Source organism: Falco rusticolus, chromosome 1 (genome assembly GCF_015220075.1).
Source record: "Falco rusticolus isolate bFalRus1 chromosome 1, bFalRus1.pri, whole genome shotgun sequence".
NCBI lineage: Eukaryota > Metazoa > Chordata > Aves > Falconiformes > Falconidae > Falco > Falco rusticolus.
Genome location: NC_051187.1, coordinates 34863506 through 34883568, shown reverse-complemented (window position 1 = coordinate 34883568; position 20063 = coordinate 34863506). Strand labels below are relative to the sequence as shown.

The window sequence follows — 20063 nt, the reverse complement described above, 5'->3', positions numbered from 1 at the left end:
AGCCCGAAAGGCTTGAAAACACTTTTCTGCACTTTTTAAAACTTCATGTCAACTCTCATCTAATTTGGTTTTTTTTGCTATAGGGCTTGTGGGCTATTCTCAAGGTATTTATTAGCTCTTGCATCTCAATTCAGTGTGCAGACCTGAGGAAACCAAAATATTAATTAGTAATGAAAATGAATAAAAGTTAACAAACTGAAGTCTTAAACAGCCTGAATAAACCCCTGCCTTATTTAACTGCTTAAATGTCACTTGTATAATGGCACAACTTTGATAGGTTTCTCCCTCCCCTCCCAGTGACTGAGAGCCTGGACGTAAAACAAAGCAGTAAGGCAGAAGGTAGAAATACTTGCCTTTTTCCTTCAATCTTCTCCAAACCTTTTGTGTTCTCTTCACTCATTTGCATCATTGTTAAGAAGCAGTAAGTGTCAGACCTTCTTTTTTTCAAGCGAGTCACCTTTAGTAGGATTGAAAACAGGATGACATCATGAGTTCAGAGGGGTCGGATGACAAACTACGGGAGTTAGGTAAGGTTGCGTTAAGTGACAAACACGTTGGTTTCTCTGTCATCTTTTGAAAAAGAGCCTCTCAGGTGAAACCAATAGTGGAAGCTTGATACTGACTCTCTGTGAAAGATGCTTTTCCAGCCTGCCTGACCATTAAGCTATTGGTTTACCTATAGGTTTTGCTGGATGCAGAGATGTGCAGTGTGTGTAGCGATGCCCAGTATCCTGAAGTCACAGTCATTATTTTAGAGCTTGTAAAGCCTGGTTTTCTACTGAGGCCAGACAAACCCATCCTTCCTTCTAGTAAACTTCCTGAACGTTTTAAGTTTTACTGTTTTTTCACAACCTACCAGCCTCTGGGCTGTTGCCATCAGTGCTTTAGAGTTCAGGTGATACTTTTCCTCTCTGCTGTTGGCAGTGTGTTCCTTCCAACATGTAAATATATCCATTTACATCACCTTCCAATGGTGTTTTCTCAACGGTATCTGAAATGGGAGCCATTGCTTAATTTGTTGCATTATATGTTTGTCCTTTGTGAAATAATAGGGCTGATGGAGCAAATCTTTCCCAAATTGCATCATAATTCCTCTTGAAAAGGATAATTTTTTTTTCTGCTGTCACGTCAGTAGCCTGAGGCACTACCCCCAGTTAATAAGTTTCCTTGGTCAGAGCAGCTGGTGTAATTAATGGGCCTGAGCTGATGCAAGCCACTGGAACCTTGATCGAAATGATAGGAGATTCTTGGCCTTAAAAAAGAAATTACTAGAGACAGTTTGGCTTTTTTTAACTTCTGCTTTTGTAAGTGTTCATTAAAATGTTTTCCCTGCCCTATACCCCTTTGGCTTGTTTCTGTTCCCTTGGTATGACATTTGCATGCACTTAAAATTAATAAGAAGGTGAAGCTTGCAGAAGTACTTGGGATGGTGAAATATTAGTTTTGCTACAGGTAACAACAATAAGCTGCAGAAGAACTGCATGCTATTTCCAGCAGCTTAACTCGCTTTCTAGAGCTATGGTTTCCTCAACAAGGCCTTAAGAATGGTGGGACAAGCTCTCTGCATGCAGTTTCGGTGAGCGGGCCCCAGATGGATGTGGGTTGATGAATTGGAAAGTTGAGTTCCCAGCAGAAGAGATTTGGAACTGATCACAGGGATGCTCAGAATGTCTGTCCTACTTGTTAAATCTTACAGTGTTTCCAGGTCTGTTTTGGTACGAGTTAGTCATTTTTCATATAGCTGCAGTCATATATTGAGTAACCCAAAATAAAGTTTGCATGAAATCAGGGACATTCCTTTTCTACTTCACGTTCTTCTACCAGTGTTTGGGTGGTTTCAAATGCTGGTTTGGGTTCACTCCCATCTGGTTTCTTTCTTGTATTTTATGGTGTAGCTTTCTGCCACACTCTGTAATAGCAGAAAAATTTATCTTTCCTGTTCCATTTGTATTTAATTTTTTTGTCATTGTCTTCTATTTTTATTCCTTTCTGCCATACAAAGTAGTTCCTTATTCCGTTGCTGCTAGTTGACTGTTTTTCCTGAATCCTTCCCTTGAGGAATCCCTTAGCCAGGCTACCTGTCAGTTATATATGTAGTGGCAAAATCAGTGGCTCTAAATAACTGTAAATGAGAACACAGGCAGGCTGGGGAACTTTTACCTCTTTCATCCGAGGCATCTCACACTGTGTTGAATGTATTTAAGCAGTCCATCGTTATCCCTCACTTCAGAGAAGTGTTGTGGGTCTTAATGTTTAGCATAAAAGAAGGTAACAGAGTCCATTTGATTTCAGTGTTGCGTGTTGCAATTGAGGTATCTTCCAACTTCCAGTGTTTTTGATGAAGAGGTGTTTTGAAACAGACCATTGTGTATTACCACTGTCTTCCTTGAGCCTTATAGAGAAGATGAAGCTTGGGAGCAATTTGAACCAACTTCCAAAGGCGTTTGGATTTGGGTTTGCATGTTTAATTGGACCTTATTCATAAGCCAGCTGAGGGGGTCACTGAGTAGATACCTTAATTAACCACATGAAGGACTGGTTAGTTGCCTTTGGTGGAATAAGGATGAAAGGTACAAGGTGCTTGTTGCAGCAAGACAATGCAAAATACTCATTATTTTACTTGCTTATCAACAGGCATCCGTTTCAACAGAGCTATAGCTGGAGACTGTTACTTGAGCAAAATTCCTGTTGACTTCAATAAAATGCATTGACATTGTAAGGACTTCATAATAAGATCTTTTGAGTATTAACAGATGGTCACTGACTGCCTGAAACAAAGTTGTTGGGTTTTTTTGTTTTGTTTTGTTGATCACCACAGGTATCTGGAAACTGAACAGACTTTGCCTTCTGGAAATCAAACCTGACCGTGAAACAAAGGTTTTTCTTCCTCTTTCGTTTTTGTTTTCTTGCTACAAATCCTTTAGAGAAAAGGGGGAAAATGTAAACTGATTTCTGAAGTGTCTTACGACACTTTGGTGTTCAGACCAACTTGGTGTAGTAAGGTTTACCCTGGAGTGGTGTGCTTGAGGTAGCTGGCAGAACGGACTGACACCAGCATCCTATTTCAACAGCAACCCAGCGACAGCCTAGTTGGCCTGCTTGTTCGAAGTAAAATTCTGCAGTGCCAGCAGTGAGCAAACTACGAAGGAAAGCAGTTTGTCTTTGCTGCTGCCATGGACTGAATGAGTACTCTCGACTGTTTTGAAAATATTCCTGTTAACAGTTTTTCTTTTGTGTATTTGTCAGTTTATATATTAGTTGCAGTTGTACTTTGCACAAACACTAATTAGACAGCCATCAACACTCAGGGCCAAAGGCTTACTAACAATGCAACTGTGATAGCAGTGTCTTAATTGGTTGAGTATAATTGTCATTAGGCAACGATAAAGACATCTGGGGCTCTGGAGAGAGATCAGCCTCCCCCTCCTCCTCTTCCCCAAATTTGTTCTGCCTATTGCTATCCAACACGGTTGAGCTTTTTCAGATGAGATTCTGTGTTTTGACCAGTTTCCTGATGTTTTTCTCCTTATGAAATCGTCTGCCTCTTCAGCACCACTTCATTAGAGCGGTGCCCAGCCTCCATCTCTGCTTCCTTCCACATGTGTTCCGCACTTCACCACCTGCTTCCCAGCTACAGTGGGACATCAGCAGCTTTTAACCCCCAGCTCCTCCTCCTTCAGTCTTCTTCTTTCACTCATGTGAGAGGGCACTGGGAAATTGTTCATCTCATTATGACAGTACTGCCAATAAAAAGTAGTTTAAAAGCTCTTGATTAGTGAGTAGGTATTTTTATTATAGTGTGTTTGTAGATGCCATATGAATTTAATTTTTTTCAGCTTCTCTACACCATATGCATTCCACGTATTGTTGCTCTGTCGCAGCAAGTTTTTTTTAATGCTTATCTGTAAAGCTGAAGCTGAATTTGCAGACTGATTTTTGCAGATGTACACATATCTGCCCAGAATTATAGAACTGGCTTGTCAAGGAGAAGTATAGTTTGAAAAATACAGCTCTTGTCTTTCTCCTGCTGCTATTTATGAGTATACACTGAAATGTGCAGCAGAACAAGAGCAAAGTAGAACCTAAGTCCATCAGAAAAGTGGAGTTACTTGGGTCGAGGGTCTCTGTTGAGGACTAGGAGGAGGATGACTGTGGCTGGTGAACAAGGAGGGAAGCGTGCAGACCCAGAGCTGGGAGCCAGGCACTGTGTGGATAAAACACCTCGGAAGGTATTGATTGGGGCAAGGGAGTATCTGGAGAGAGGAAAACTAGGGGTTGTAAGCAACAGTCTTTTTCTTGTTGCTCCCTGTTGTGCTCAGGAAAGCAAGACTTTGAACAGCCTTACTAAATGAAGTAAATCAGGTATGGTCTCTAATGGGTTTTTGGGGTTTGGGTTTTTATTTTCTTTGAACTTGAAAACTCAGAATTTGTAGGGCTTGTGGTGGCTTCTTGTGGGTTTTTTGTTGTTTGGTTGGGGTTTTTTTTCTGGGGGTGTGTGTTGGGGTTTTTTTTGCGCAAGTAGGTTATATCAGATGTTGGAGTATTTACCTGCCACTGCAGTAATTGTCTCATTACACTCACTGAGGGAAGGAAAAGCAGCAGTTTAATGCTGTTGGTATTATAGCAAATAGAACATATTCATTGTTGTATTAAATAGGAGGGGGTTTTTTTTTGTTTGTTTGGGGTTGTTTTTTTTTTCTTTTCTTTCACTCCAGCAGAAAGCTTTCTGGGCCTTTCATAGCCACCTTGGTACAAAAATCAGTAACTGAATTGAGTCTGGAGGACTGTGCCTGTTCTGGGGCAGAAGATTTAAATCTGGGGTTCTTTCACTCAGTAGCTGGTAATCCAAACTAAGTTGTCATGGTGAAGTGTAAAAGTTGTGTGGTAGGAAATGAATAGAAATACTGATATTATCTAGAAATAGTTCGTGTAAAGTGCAGCGTGTTCTTCTCTTCAGCCATCTATATAGATATGGCAGATTTGCCAATTATCTGCAATAAAGCAGCCTTTTTATTTTTTTACAGCAAGGCAATGCTTTAATAGCTTAAAAGCCTTTTGTTGTGGTTACAAATTGAAAGTGTGTTGCTCTTTACAACAGCATTAAAAGCAGGGAGTTGAACCATTAAATTTTTTAGTTCTGAATTGGATTCATCTGTGTTTGAAAGTCTTCCAGTTCAGTTCTGGTACAGGCCCAGTGTGTGCTGGAAATGGGCATGTGGTGGCGATAGCCAACGGAGCATGTTGTCAGCTGAGGAGATGGTTTATATCTCCCATTTCCCCATGCTGGTTCCCTGCCCAAACCTAGACCTCCACTTATGTTTCCAGCATGGTCTTGTAACATCTCTCCAAATCCTTTATGGTGTTGCTGAGTGAGAAACGGGAGTAGGAGGGGGATGGGAGGGATGGGGCAAAGATGCCTTACTGCCTTCCTCCTCCTGCTGAACCTAAAACACTTGTATCTTGCAGTGCCCTGGTGGGATTTCTGGATCAGCCACACATGAAGGTAGGGTTTGGTGGGCGCTTGCAGGGTTCTCCTGGCACGTCTAGTGCCGTTCGCTGTCACGACAGAACTGGGATAAGCACTGTGGCCAGGATGGTCTTACGGATTGTTTGGTACTATCTGAGCCCACTGGAGCCTGCCTGAGGTACATATAACAAGCTGTTGTGTTCAACAGGTCCTTGCTAGGGGCGGGAGAGCACCACAGCTTCGTGGTATAGAAGCGAAAGCTCTTCAGCACGTGCCTATTCATCATGGGAGAGAAAGGGAGTGAAGATGAGGAGGCTGCAGGGTGGTCTGGTGCAGAGCCTGCCAAGCAGAGACAGTTCCTGCATTTAACAGGTCCCAGTACACGCACATCAGAATTTGAGTCAAATTTATGTCAAACTGACAGTCACAAAGGTTTGGTGGTTCTGTTCCAGTTTGAGCTTAGCTGTAGAGGTCATTCAGGTTCTTCAAGAACAAAGAATGGTTCAAACTTTCTTTTGATTTGGTTGAATTCTGAGATAAAATTAATTTAAGCACTTACTGTGGTATTGTGATGTTGGGTCTTTAATTCCAAGATTGTGGTCCATGTTATTTTTTAAGGATGGTAGCATGTCTTGAGCCCTGGATCAGTTGTGTTGCATGCTGTATAGAAAATCCAGAAGCAGCGTGCTCAGGGAATTAGCCAGCCTTGTGTCTCTTCTCTATTTCTGTTGTTCTGTTTTCTCCATCTATTAGTCTTTCTTTTTACATTCCTAGACTGGACTGTGTGAGAGCAAGTATGTATATACACTAGGAGGAGATACTGTTCTTCCTTCCTTGCTTATATGGGGATGAAAATGAGTATCTTGTCACTTAGTTCTGTCAGTTCTACCAGTATTTTATGTTTCCCTCGAAACTCACTATTCAGGGTCACTTAGTGGCAACAGAATTTTTTCTTCCTCTTTGTAACCCACTACTCTTTACAGTTAGAAGCTTGAAAACATGACCCAAACTAACATAAAGGGAAACAAAAAGCAGCTCAAAATTAAAATGTTATCTGTGTGTCTTGTTGAAGAGGACTGCAGCAGATCTGTGCGATTACCTGTCCTATTGTGTTTTATCTCCAAGTTTGAAAATGTATCCGAAATGAGCGTTTTTCAGTTTTGTAAACCAAAGATACTTGTTGTGAGCTAATCTGGACTGCTTGTTCAACCCAACATGAAACATTTTGCTTTGGGGAAACCTCTTTGTTCATCTGCTCTTTTTAAATAGCGCTGCTGTAAATTGGAAATGAAAGCAACATTTGTAAGGGGATTTGGGCCTCGTTTGCAGAAGTAGGAAAAGGGAGAAGTGCTATCCCACCCTATTCTCTCATTTTCTCCTGTCTTACCCTGTAAAGCACTGAAGAGGAAGCCAGGTGACAAGGACACAGTTATCCTCTTCCCGATTCAGTGCAGAGAATTAATGTGCATCTCTTTCTGCTTGACAGATTTCACCGCCCCCTCAGGCACTTTAATTAGTTGTATAAAGTGGAACATTTTCACCCAGAGATGTTGGCAGTAATCTGCTCTGGAGTACCTGTAACCCTGTATGTGGTATTTCCCCAAGGAACTGGGTAACCGGAGTTGAAGTCCACCATCTTCTAGATCTTTATTAAGCACTTTCCTTCACCTTCCTGGTAAATTAACTATTTTCTTACTTTCCTCAAAACGTAGGTCAGCAAGATTTTGAACTGGAGACCTTTGAAGCTTATAGGAATCATTCTTTTGAAACACTTTTCCCCAAAATGTTGGGATGTAGCAGCAAAGCTGACAGCAGTAAGCACCCATTATTTTCCAACAGAATCCAAGTCTCAACTATGGCAGAGAAAGACATCTGAGAGCGATCGTGTTAATTATCACAGTTCTGTTAAAATTCAAATAATTATTGAACTGTTCCAAATAGCTGTTGAACTATGACTGGTCAAAGAACACAGAGAGGAGCTTTGCCTCTACTTTGCCTGCACTGGTTTTTACCTTTAATGTTGTGTTCCACAGCAGAGATGGCGCAGGACATCTGTGTTGCTTGCTGTGTAGCAGCCTTCATTCATTTAGATACAGTCAGTATTATCTGGGAAGTTTAGTTCTTTTTTTTTTTTTTTTTTTTTTTTAATTTTCTTATTGGAAAACCCTTGTTGAACTGTCGTTTTTCTGATGTTTCAGTGAGAGAGCCTTCTCCAAAGAAGGCGGCACTGCCTTAATTCTAAAGGCAACACTTAATTGTATTAATTAGTCTTCAGAGATGTAGGCAAATCTGATCCGTTGATGAGGCATTAAGAAGTTTCTATAAAAAGTAGTAGATTGGATGGGTTTATACATATGAGTGCTTGTACTTACGTACATAAATGCTCTGATTAAACAGTCTTTCTTTGGCACAACCACAGTCACAAATTTTTAAAGACTGAAAAGAAACGGTTTGAAGTTTTGCCATGACGTAATTTAGACTCGTTGCTGATTACCTTTTTTTCACTTGAGCCTGACTCTCCTTGCATTCTAGTTGTAAAACTCATATCGATAGTTGGTAACCTATGGTAGCTCAGTCGTGTTGTTCTTGTACCTCCAATTTACACCTGCCTGTCTTAGTAGTCTTGATGCTACATTCAGTAAATGGGAATAAAATGAGGGAAATTAATGGGCTTGTACACAGAGTGTGTAAACAGGAGGAGAGTCGGTCTAGGAGCTGTAAATGGTGTTGGGTTTTTAAGATGCTTCTTGTTTGTTCCTCCCTTCTCCTGCAGCTACCTCTTTTCAGATGCTCTGGGATGAATAATAGCTTTCTTTTCCAGATACACATCAGGAGAAGTGAGGTTGTGGGACACTCGCACCTGGGACTACACAGCCCCCATCCTGGAACCAATGCACGGTCCTGGTGATGCTGGACCTCAGCCACATGTCTCCTTTGTGAGGATAAACAGCTCTCTGGCTGTAGCAGCTTATGAGGATGGTAAGTAACCACAACTCTCCTCCCTATTTAAAAAAAAAAAAAAAAAAAAAAGAGGCTTTACGAAAATGAAGCAGCTGTGCTCAGCTTTTTGTGTTTCTGTAATCCTGTATATAAACACACACATGCACACACTTGCTTTTATGTGAGAAAGTTGGCCAATAACCGTAAATGCATTGGGAGGCATTGGAACATAGCACCCATTAAAACTGATGTTTAATTCCTACTGGAACTGCTACACAAAGCTTGAGTGCCAGGCTGTAGTCCAGCCAAACTATCTTAAGCAAATAACTTGTTTTGCTATAAAAATATTAAATATTCTTCCACCAGCCTTCTCCTCTGTCCAAAACTCCCTTGGGGTGCTGTGAAGCTTTGTTATGGGAATACTGGTAAACTTGCATGTCTGATTAATCTGCGTCCTGTCTTGCTCTTGGCATAGTGTGTGGATGCACATTTTCTTAACTGAAGTACTGGTTTGCAGTGGTGGGTTATTATATACTTTGATATCGAGAAATGAAAACTGTGACCTAATATGTAATGAAAACCTAATAAAATACTGGTTATATGCATTGTTTTAAATATACTTAGATGTTTATGTAATGGACAGCAAGAGCCAGAGACCAACTGTATATCTACTGGACATGGGAACAGCAATTAAAAAAAGTCAGGTTTGAACAGTGCTAGCCGATTGGGATCCTAGGCTGAGTTGCTCAGGCAGAACTTAACTCCTGTCATCTTTCTTTAAAATGTATGTTTTGACACTTTAAAATCTTTCCTCAGGTATGAATAGAGCGATTTTAAAGTTAGGGAGTTCTGTCCACCTACTATCTTTGATCCTGGCAATTCTGCGTGTGAAAACAAAACAGAAAATGGATAATCCAAACAAAATCTCTAATCCATGTACTTTATTTTAGAAGTAAAATAAATGGGGTTAGGGTGAAAAGAGCTGTTTTAAGATGATCAGCATCCTTAGCGGTTTCTCTAGCATGGATCATGCTAGAATGGTCTTCTGTGGCTAAAAATTGTCGATAGGCAACATTTTCTGACAACAGCAAGTCTGGTATTGCAGAATACTCATTAATATTATTTACTTGAGCCATAGGAAATTATAGCACTAAGTGTTGGCTTTTTGTCCAGTGTGCCAAACAATGACTAGCAGAGGGTCTTTTGTTTGTTTTCTAGTCTCCCACTGACTAATCTAATAATATGTCTAGGTTTTTTTTCCTGTCATATTCCTTGTCGTCAGTCCTGTGTGTGCTGTGACTAAACTGGTTTGCATAAAGCTCAGTGTCTTTTATTCTTTTGGGTAGAAATTTTAATGGGCTCTGTGATATGGCAGTTACTGTGATTTGAGAAGCCTGGTCAGAATAGATTAGTTTCGATGTGAATAGGGAATTACAAAGACTGATTTTTCGAAATGTTTACTAACTGGAATCTGAAAGCATATATTTAGGTTTGGTGGAAAGCATTATTTTAAACTTGGGGAGGGAGAAGGAAGACTTTGAAGATAATGTGTTTGATCGTTCTTTGTTGTACTTTTCCAGCTCCCTTTTCTCTTTGTTTGTAAGTTTGACTAACACAGAGAAACCATCTGCTAGTGTTGGAGGTGGTGCTGTCAGGCAAAGAGTCTAGACTTCTCTGTCGAATCCCTGGCTAGCAGACTCGTTCAGATAACATCAGTTTCTCCCAGTTCAACAGAGCTCACGCAGCGATGTCCTTGGCATCCGATCACAGGGAAGAACTAACAGGCAGATTCTGCTCGCACCGCGCCTGCCTTGCAGCACTGTTTTGCTGGTTCGGTAGTAGCAAATGCTTCCCAAGGCATATGAAATAATAGCAAGGAGAAAGATTTGTCTTACTGGGATGCCTGCATCCAAAGTGAAGTGTGACTCCACGATGGCACGAAAGAAAAACTGAATTGTGGCTTCTGCTGAATGTTTCTGATGGTGTCAGCCTCTGAGAAGCAAGCTGCAAGGAGAGGTAAACGAGAGAAAAATGTATGGGGAGAAAATGAAGTTCCCTCTGCCCATGCCAATACTCAGTGGGGGCACTGTATGTACACCTGGGGCAACGGGACTTGGCAACTTGATCCACAGTTGTGATTTTTGAATTCCAACCCACTGGCCTCATATTTCTTCTGCCTTGTTTCCTATTGTCAGCACTGGCAGTCCTCCAGTTTGATTTTACCACTAATTGTGTTGCACGTTACCGAACTGAAATGAATCAAATCAAAATGCTTTTCCTGGAGCATTAGATAAAGCAGGCGAGGGTTCTGGGTAATGAGCAGATGCTGCTAATGCAGGGACAGTAGAGGCCTTGCCAGGACTCCATCTGCTCCATGCTTGCCTGACTTTGGCTGCGAGCCACAGCTTTTGGGAAACAGCAGTCTACTTTTAGCCATCACTCTCCCCCCCCACCCCACCCTCAGGAGTCTCATAGTTTGACTTGAAAACAATGTGCTGCAACAAGAGAACATACTTTTTTTCTTTTATTGGTTTTTGTTTTGTTTTTTTCTTTTTAAAGGCCGTGTTTCGTACTCATGTAGGCATGGCGGGCAGATGCTGCGCTGCTGCCCTTCACGGTAATACTTGGAGATCCGTTGGGAGGAGTTAGTGGGACTTCACAAGTTGCAGAGTAGCAACACGGAGCAAAGGAAGGTGGTTTCTGCCGGGACCAGAAGTGCTTTTGCTTGTTGGCAGGCCCCAGGAAGGGAATTTTGGCAGTGTTGCTTTCTGGGAATCTGATGTCTTGTCCGTTCTGATGCCCTTAAAGCTGCCTGTGGGTATTGTCCCTTCTGTACCCTCTTTGTAAAGGCAGAAATGGAGTAATGTTTGGTGCCTTCCCCTGAGTGCCGGGACATGCTGTAAGATAGCAAGAGCAGGGAAACAGGCTGGCTCAAATAAGAAGAAAACCACATGTAGCAGGTGGAGGTGTATTTATTCCTATCAGATACGTGCAGGTGGCTGTGGATGCAAAACTCTTGGTTTGGGGAAACGGCGCGTGATTTCACATGATGGGCCCGGAAGTCTGGCTCTTGAGTCTGCAACTTGGGAATGAAATACAGACTTTCTCATCTGTACCTTCTCTGAGGGACTGCATGGGGGGGTGTCATTGGGAAATCTCTGTAGGAAGCGCGGTGGAGATAAAACCTGACAACATTTGGTGGAAACTGGTGTGATAATGATAATGTAAAGGGACAAATCTTATGGCTGAGGTCAAGTCTCTCGCTGTTTAGTAGAGTAAGTAGCTTGCTGGGCCCGCTGAAAGTTGAGACACAGCATAGCAATGAAAGTAAAATACAAAATTTTAGTTGATGAGCACCAAGCATCTACTAAGGTTAAATCGGCTGTGTGTTGGTTGTCCTTCCAACTAGAAATATTTTTGGGAGAAACTCAAAATTCAAGATAAGTTTTGAGACTTCAGGCTGATGCTTGTTTCCACCCACATATTTTGTCTACTGTTTGTACTTCATAGAAGTGTGATGTGTGAAAATTACAAGGAAATAAATTAATATTCCCAGCTTGGAAGAAAAAAAAAAGAAAAATGTGTAAGAACTGTTTTCAAAAGGTGAAAAAGAATTTTGTGTGAATCAAGAAAGAATTAACAAGCAAGACTGCGACTCACAAACAGGAAAAACATCATGTAGATGATGTGAATTAAGCAGCTTCTGGCCATTGTGTTAGGAGACTGAAGTGAATGAGCACAAAACCCATGAGCACGTCCACATTCCCTGCTCTAGCATATACAAAATTCTGTCTTTGCTTTCCTGCCCACCCACCCCGCCAATACTTCACATGTCGATTGCTGTACATCTTTTCTAAAGCTGACAGCAACCGCTAGCTGTATCGCCTTAGCATGGAAGGGCTGATGTAATGGGTCCGTAGGATCTTCTGCACCAAACCACAGCCCTCCCTCCGCTTAGCCCGAGGGTTTGCTCCTAGCAGGTAGCCCGAGCAGGCAGCTGTTCTCTGCTGTGGCTAGCTCTTAACCTGGCAAACACAGCCAGCGTAATATTTACAAATGTGATTTAACATTTTTTGCCTCTGTTTATGCTTCCTTTCCCTGTAACAGGATTAGAGATGTCAGAGGAAAAGAGAGACCTTTTTTGTGTGTGTGTGTGGCAAAAATGTTGCCTTTTATACCAGAGGGAAAGCTAGGTGAAAACAAGATGTACAAAGCGGCTGCTTTTGCAGGACGTCTTTTGTGCTTCCAGCTGCAAAGAAGGGAATATACTAGAGGAGAATTTACTAGGCACTGTTAATGGAGAACAGCTCCCAGCTATTCACCTTTGATAGAGCAAGAGAGGTGGAAGACTGGCTGATGCTTACTAAAACTGGAGTACGGTCAGGATCAGCAGTGCACTGTGTAAGGCACAGTAGTCTCATAGTTAAATGTTTTATCCAAATACCTTCCAATCTAGAGTGAATTGCAATAAATGGACCTTTCATCAGACTGCATTTCAACAATATATTGGGTTAGAAGTTACAAACCTGAGTTCTTTGTACAGTCTGGGCCAAAGTGATAAACAAGGTGACTGGTACGGTGATTGTAATGTCAAGTGTCACAATTATACTCATTTCCTTGAGCCAAGATTAAATATAAGCAAGCTGTAAAGTCTAAATCGGTTTGAGGAGTTATTGTTAGAGTTCAATTGGAATAATCGCCATTGTGGTGCAGATTTTAGCATGCTGTGAAAGTATTGCTTATAATTCTGATTTAATGACTCTAACACTTTTAAGATTACAGTATTAAAAAAAAAATACTCTGTAAGCTTGCAACCTCAACTTCACCTTAGCAAAGATATTGCTTTGGAAATGAAGTACTGGTCGCTGCTGGAGGCAGGAAGATAAACTGTGTAAAGTAGTGATCTCATCAGCACTGGTAAATCTTACACCTAATTTTTTTTATGTTGCCATGCTAATAACTTTAACTGTAATGGTGGCTTTTTATTTTTTTGCTCTTACACAAACATGATTGACTGTTGCAAAGGCTTGCATGCTAATAAATACATTTTTCTGTTTCTGCAATGAAATATAGAATACAGAATGTTCTTGAGTAGCACTTTAAGACCTAGTAGTAGCTTTGCCTGTTGATAAATACAGTGGAGTGTTTTCTTTTTCTGTGAAACTTGAAAATGTTTTCCTGCCGTCATGCACGAATGCATACACCTGTTTTGACAATGGTGGATTTCCACAGAAGGTCCTTGCACGCAGTGGTTGAAGCGTCTAACTGGTAGCAAGTAACAGATGGTGGAGGGTGTACATACACAATCATACAGTCTTTTGAAGGAAGGGGGAATCAAGGGGGACAAGCAGTATTTTTGCAAGCAAATAGTTGTTCATCCTAATGACGGAAAATGGTATTTCTTTTGCTCATCGCATTCCTTTTCAGTTCTCCTTTTTACTCCTTATATTGTGCTCCTTCATTAAACAGATGTTAACTTGTGACCTTACAAATCACTTGTTTTTCTGATAAAACTTTTAGATATTTTGGACAGATGGAACAGCTGGTTAAAAAAGGAAAATCCAAACACCTGTCTTGAACTGATTGTACTTTCACATGAGCCATTTTTGCTGTCTTCTCTTTTTATAATGTTTGAGATGCAGCAATAATAGTGGCTTTGTTGCCCAAAATCAGAGCAGAACTCTGAATTCTGGGTTTTCCAGTTTGCTTGTGAGGTCAGAAGAGAGGGTACTTTGACTTGAATATTTTTTGATATTTTGCAGAACTCCCGTACATTAATACACTCTATTGAAAACAGTGACGTGCTCATCACAGAGATGTGTAAACAAAAGATTTCACTGAAAGCAAATTGGCTTCCTTGTTCCCCTTCACAAAAGTGATCTTTAATTGGGATAAATGTTCTGCAAAACAAAGTTGAAAATACTCCTGCCGGGAGGAGCTTGGCAGCAGTTTTCATCGTCTGATGAAAAAGTCCGGTGCTAACATCCACGATCTGATATCACTACAGTCTTTTCTCACTGATGTATGTTTGTTTGTTTCTTTGCTTGTTTAAATTAGCTGTCCTGGAGATGAGACTTCAGCCATTCCCTTTGTTCCCGTTGGGAGCCAAGGACTGGCTGCGAAGGAACAGAAGTGCCACCGCTGAGCCCTGGTGCGGGGCAGGCCAGGCGGCACAGGGAATTGTAGCTGTGCTGTCCATTTGTATTTGTTAACTTGTTTGAAGCCTAAGTGTGTGTGATGCAAGCTAGCATTCTGTTTTTCAAAACCAGTTCAGCAGTTATTTACCTTTCAAGCAATTAACATAATTACCATTATGCTAAGAAGTAATTTTGGGAAGTTCTGCTCTGAGCCCTTATGACTCCATCGGGACAGTTTTACTCGGGACTTATCTTTTTGATGGAAGCCTAATTGCAGTTTTGGCTTTGTGTAAACAAACAGAGGCGGCTAATTGTTTAGGCAAATAGCAGATTAATTTAAATATTCATCCCTAATAAAACAAAAATGGTCCCCATTATGGTACTCATTCCCATGGCGAGGAATATAAATATTCAGTGGGAGTGCCATTAGGCGGGGATCTTAAGGATTATCTGCATTATTTCACATTGGTAGCACTTTCCAGATACCAAATAATCTTTACAAAAGCAAACATAAATCAATTTAAACTCATTTAGATACCATTTCACTATGTGCAGTTTCATTACCACACTCTTGCTTCACCTCCTTTGGGACATTGGAGGAGTGTTTGCAAACTGGCATTGGTGCCCGTCCACAGCTGTCTGTCAGAGCTTTTATGTCTCCTTTTGAAGGAATAGCTACCATTAATCATTTCATCATTAATGGCCATGCTCAAGTAGAAGGCAGGCTTCTCCAGCCCTGTCTATCACATCTGAAGATTGCTTCTCCGTTAATTCAGTGCAAAGGTGGCCCAGAAGTCTCCGATTCTGTCTGGCCCTTCTGTTCTGTAATACACTCCTGATTGCTTCAGGTTGCTTTTATTCAGATTATTGCTTTAATGTACCGGGCTTTTAAACAGCGTATCGGTGATCTATGCTGGGAAAAAACACAATGACATATACATTGCCTTTAGACTGATACTCCTCTATTCTTCAGGATTTGTGTTCTTTAGCTTTTTGAACTCTTCTACGTTTTCAGTTTTTCTAGAGCATCAGGATTAGAAACTCTGCTGCCGGGTGTAAACTGTTAAGAATGGTGTTAAAATCCCTGACCTATTGCTGCCTGGGCAGAGCTTCACATTCTTCGCTTTAAAACTTGTGTAACTTGTGTGTGCAGCAGTGTGACTGAAATTTGAATGTGGGCTCTTCCTCGCTCTGTTTTGTGGTAATTGAAGGCAAGTATATAGTAGAACAAGAATTTAGGTATCTAAGTCTGATCTTCTCCAAACGTGGAAATGTAAGAGAAGTCAAGCGGCCTTCCTCAAGGTAGACACCAATGTTATCTGAAAGTCAAAAATTAGGAATTACTTAGAGAGAGCAATAGAGCCTGTAATGCTAGAGCGTGTAATTTTGGAAAGTTACCTCTGAAGCAGTTACGTGGTGCTATGCAGCGTCCTGAAGTTCTGGTTTCCTGCCTTACCGTCTCTTTCCTGTATATTAACTTTTTCCATTACAATGCTTTTAAGCTTACATCTGTAAATGATCTTGTACAGTTTTGTTAAATTCGAAGATAACGCATAGTGATTACATTATTTTTTTTGTGTACAGGAACAGTTAGCGTTTGGAACCTGATGTTCGGCCGGGAGCCAATCCATCATTACCAGCACAATCAGAGGATACAGGCTTTAGCTCTTGGTTCAGAGGGTGCAACGGTAGCGACGGCATCTGGCTTCGAGGTCAAAGTGGAAAGCCCTGATGACAGAGGATTTTGGCAAACTACGGAAACATTTGAAATCCAGAAATTGGTGAGTCTCCAGGCTACTCAGCTTGATTCCAGAAGCTCCTGATCCACTAATTATTTTTGGTACAGTTAAGAGGGATCTTACAAAAATCTTACAAGAGTGTTGCCTGAACTAGATAACAGCATTATCAGCTAAAGGCTGTGATTTTGAAGCAGGTTAACGGATGAGCCTTTAAACACTAAAGAGCAAGGGTGCAATGCTGGCTTAAGCTACAAGTGAAAATGAATAGAAGTCCATATGGTGCAGGAGGTTGCCTGTTTTTAATTATTTTTTTGTCAACATTAAACTAAGTTGGCTCATTTTGTAAATCAGTTTTCTCGTGTAGAATTGGAGCTAAAACTCAAGGTCTCATTCCAGATCAACACTATCTGATTAATTCTGAGGCAGGATATTGCAAACGAGCTAATAGTATCACTTGTGAAGCTGTAACTAGTTGTGCAGCTTCTTTAGGTCGCACCTTCTGTCACTGAAGTTTTGAGACTATTCTAATTAAAAGTTAAATCCTGCCCCATTCTCTGAAGTTTTATTACATCTCAGAGTATCAACATTTTTTTGAAAGGGGAAGGAAGTATGTTGGAATAAATTGAGTTTTTTCAGCTTCTCTCCTATTGTAGGAAGCTGACTCCGCAGCTGATGGGTAAGAAGTTGTGATTTAAACCGCTCCTGATTAGTCCCCCATTTCAAAGCTAAGTCAGTCTTACAGTATTTAAATTAAAAAAAATCCCCAAACATTTTAAGAGACTTTTGCAGTAAAAATACTAGAACACCACCACACACTCCATTGTGGTTGGATCCATCTTACTCTTGCATCTTGCTTGCGATGAAATGTCAGTTTGCCACATGTGACGGAGGCGCTCAGGACAACACATGCTCTTCTAGGGGTGGGTTAGGAGTTAGCTGTGCTGTTAAGGAGTTAAGCCCTTCCCGGGGTGAGACTTTTCAGCAGCATTTTAACCATTTACTGAAATGGGAAGAGCAATGTCGTTCTGGTCTTGTGACAGAAGATAGGGGGGCTGATACCTGGGCTGTCCTAGAGTCATGCGATGACTTCCCTGTAAATTTAAGGCATATATACGTGATTGCAGGGTAAGCATCAGCTCTTCCGTGTTAGTTGCGTGAATGTGTTGCCTCTTCTCGAGCACAGTATTCACATTCTAACTCTGTGTGCTTTAGCCTTACGGCTTTCTGTCCTTCATTTGAATGAGTCCGTTAAGTCTTGCTCCTTTCTTTGATGTGACGTTTTGGTGTGTTCCATTATAATGTGTTCTGATTAGGTTTTTAAGTGGGCTCATTTTAAAGACAGTGAACTAGATTTCATCGTAGGAGCGAAGCTTGCAGAAGTTCAGTAATAAAATGGATACTCGGTCTTTGGCTGAAATTAATCCATAATGGGGATGATTCAAGATAGCCGATGACCACACATTAGCAGTCCGTTCATTTTAACGTGTGGCAGTAGTGCTGTAAAAGAATTTTTGGCTGTAATAAAAATAAAATGTCTGCTTTTTTTAGGTCAACTTCCTTAATCTGGTTCCAGATGTTATGGGGAGTCCAGTGACAGTAGCAGCTGCAGAAGACGTTGTCTATCTCCTGAAAGCAGAAGATCCTGGCAAAATTCTCCATTCTGTCTATGGTCAGCCCATCACATGTCTCGATGTGTCCGCTCATGAAGCGGTTTTTGGGGTCAAAACCTTTGGCTGGCTATTGAATGAGCCCAACCAGGTATTTAATATTTTTATTGTGTAAGATTTTTATATTTACATAATTAAAGGAAAAAAGTTCATGCTGCTGACCATTTCCTTCCCTGCTATTCAGCTTTTGACAGTAGAGGGAAAATATTCTTTTAATGCATCATCTGATGCTTCTATTATTGTTCTGGAGGGCTGAAGGAAGGGTTTATTGTTCAACTAACTGGGTTCACTCTAAAGAAGTTGCATTCCTGCTCCTCAGCGAGTCCCGGCTCATTCAGCTGTATGCTGCATCAGAGGCCCTCTAGGGGGAACTAGTCTCAAAAAAACCAACAAAAACAAAACAAAAAAAAAACCCACCCAAAAACCCCAATAAACCACCCCTGCCCCCAGAAGCCAAAACACCCCTCAGCCTTTCTGGTGAGGGCATCCTGGGTGGTATGTCAAGCCTTGTACATGTAAACGTGGTCTTAGGAGGATGCTGCTTTTTTTTTATGAGCGCTTGAGTATTTGAACTAAGCTACTTAAAATTTGGTGAGGATGGTGTGACTGTTGTATTAAAGGAAGCAAAATGATAATCATAGGTTTGAAGCCCCCTGTGACACAGGGTGCTGCTTTTATCAGCACATCTTGGCAGTGGCAGGGTAGATCAAAACCAGACCGTTTTTGTAACCCTGCTGAAGACTCATGGCTGAAGCATGCTTCTAATGCAGCTTTTCTCAAACTTCTCTGTGGGAGAGGCTCTTTTGGGCTTGCAGATTCAAATAAGTAACGTAAGTAATTGTACGGGGCAGGGGGGGCTCAGAATCCTACCTGAGATCCCAGTAGCTGGTGGCAGCAGCCTGCTCCTGGACGCGGCCCCACTCCAGAGCAGGGACCAAGCTGCAGAAAGCAGTTTGCAGGTGCCTTGAGAAGAGTTTCTGTCCCTTTCCTGCATCTTGCCTAACTCTTCCACTCCCTGATTTCATTCCATTTTTTGTGGTTCTACTTCAGGCATGTGATGGGCTATCAACAGTGAGGGAAGGAGAGTGCTTCAGGCAGGTGGAGAAAGAAGCAGGAGGTGAACACCCAGATGGAAGGAGCTTGGTCTGCAGTGTAAAAATGCAGCATTTTCTTTGGCAAGCAACTAGAACAGGAAAGCTTTATTTAGGATTACCTCTGTGTTAGGAATAAATGGGTCCAGCTGCATCTAATTTCCCCTTAAAATTCACGTTCACTAGGGAAATGCTGAGGCCACCATAAATACCTCTAGGGTTGAGAGATGCTGCGAGGCCATGCTGTCTTTATTAATTCCTTTGCTGTCCTAATCCAATTCTTTTCCCTACAGAGGTGGGGAGGTTAGAAGGTAAAATTGCCTCATTCAGGGGCATTACATCGGTGATCGCCTTTGTGCCTCATGAAGGAATAGAGAAATCTACTTAGGCCCCCGAGCGTCGCTCTGTAAAGCTGGACATATTTCCTAATTTAGTTCTGAACTATTTGGCATTTGATGGCAGATTGCATTAAGCAGTGCATCAGCGCGCATCCTAATCAGGGAGATGGGACTGAAGTCGTCCAGACGGCTGGGGTGTGTTTGACAAGGACGCTTGCTTGGCATTGCCGCACCAGCTGACATCACGCCGGAAATTAATTACTAATGTCTATTATGATAATTATGCGCCTTGCGCAGACGTGAAGGGACGTTGCGTTGGCTGATTACGCTGGTCACAAGTTGACAATCTGTCTTTAGGAGAGCTTTTGGTCTCGGAAATGTAATGATGAAGAATTCCAGCCCTGTTTGCTGCTGGTGGTGTTGCTGTAGTGGGAAAGCTGTGTTTCTTCTCAGTTTGGGGTGGTCTTTGTTTTTCCTGAGGGATATTTTTTTTTTCCTTAGTGTAAGCTCACAATCGTAATGATACTGCCTAGTAACCTGATTTCTGATGAAAATATAGTTAGGGAAGCCATCTCTTTCCCCCCTCTCTGTTTTTTTTTTTAATCTTTGTCTAATTTTAACCAACTTTGACAGCAGAGTAGAGATCTGAGGCATAAATTTTGTAGGGACTTTTATGTTGGAGAG

General features: G+C 41.4%; 1 protein-coding gene across 2 annotated transcripts in view; it reads left to right on the top strand.

The window, feature by feature from the left end:
* Window positions 1-20063, top strand: part of FBXW8 (F-box and WD repeat domain containing 8) — a 52588-nt gene that overhangs the window by 16124 nt on the left and 16401 nt on the right. The window contains exons 5-7 of one of the 2 annotated variants that reach the window (XM_037386471.1): window positions 8289-8446; window positions 16129-16325; window positions 17832-18041. In XM_037386471.1, the coding sequence (XP_037242368.1) occupies window positions 8289-8446; window positions 16129-16325; window positions 17832-18041 (565 nt within the window). The remainder of the gene's footprint in view (window positions 1-8288; window positions 8447-16128; window positions 16326-17831; window positions 18042-20063) is intronic. The other variant, XM_037386563.1, reaches the window with a different exon arrangement.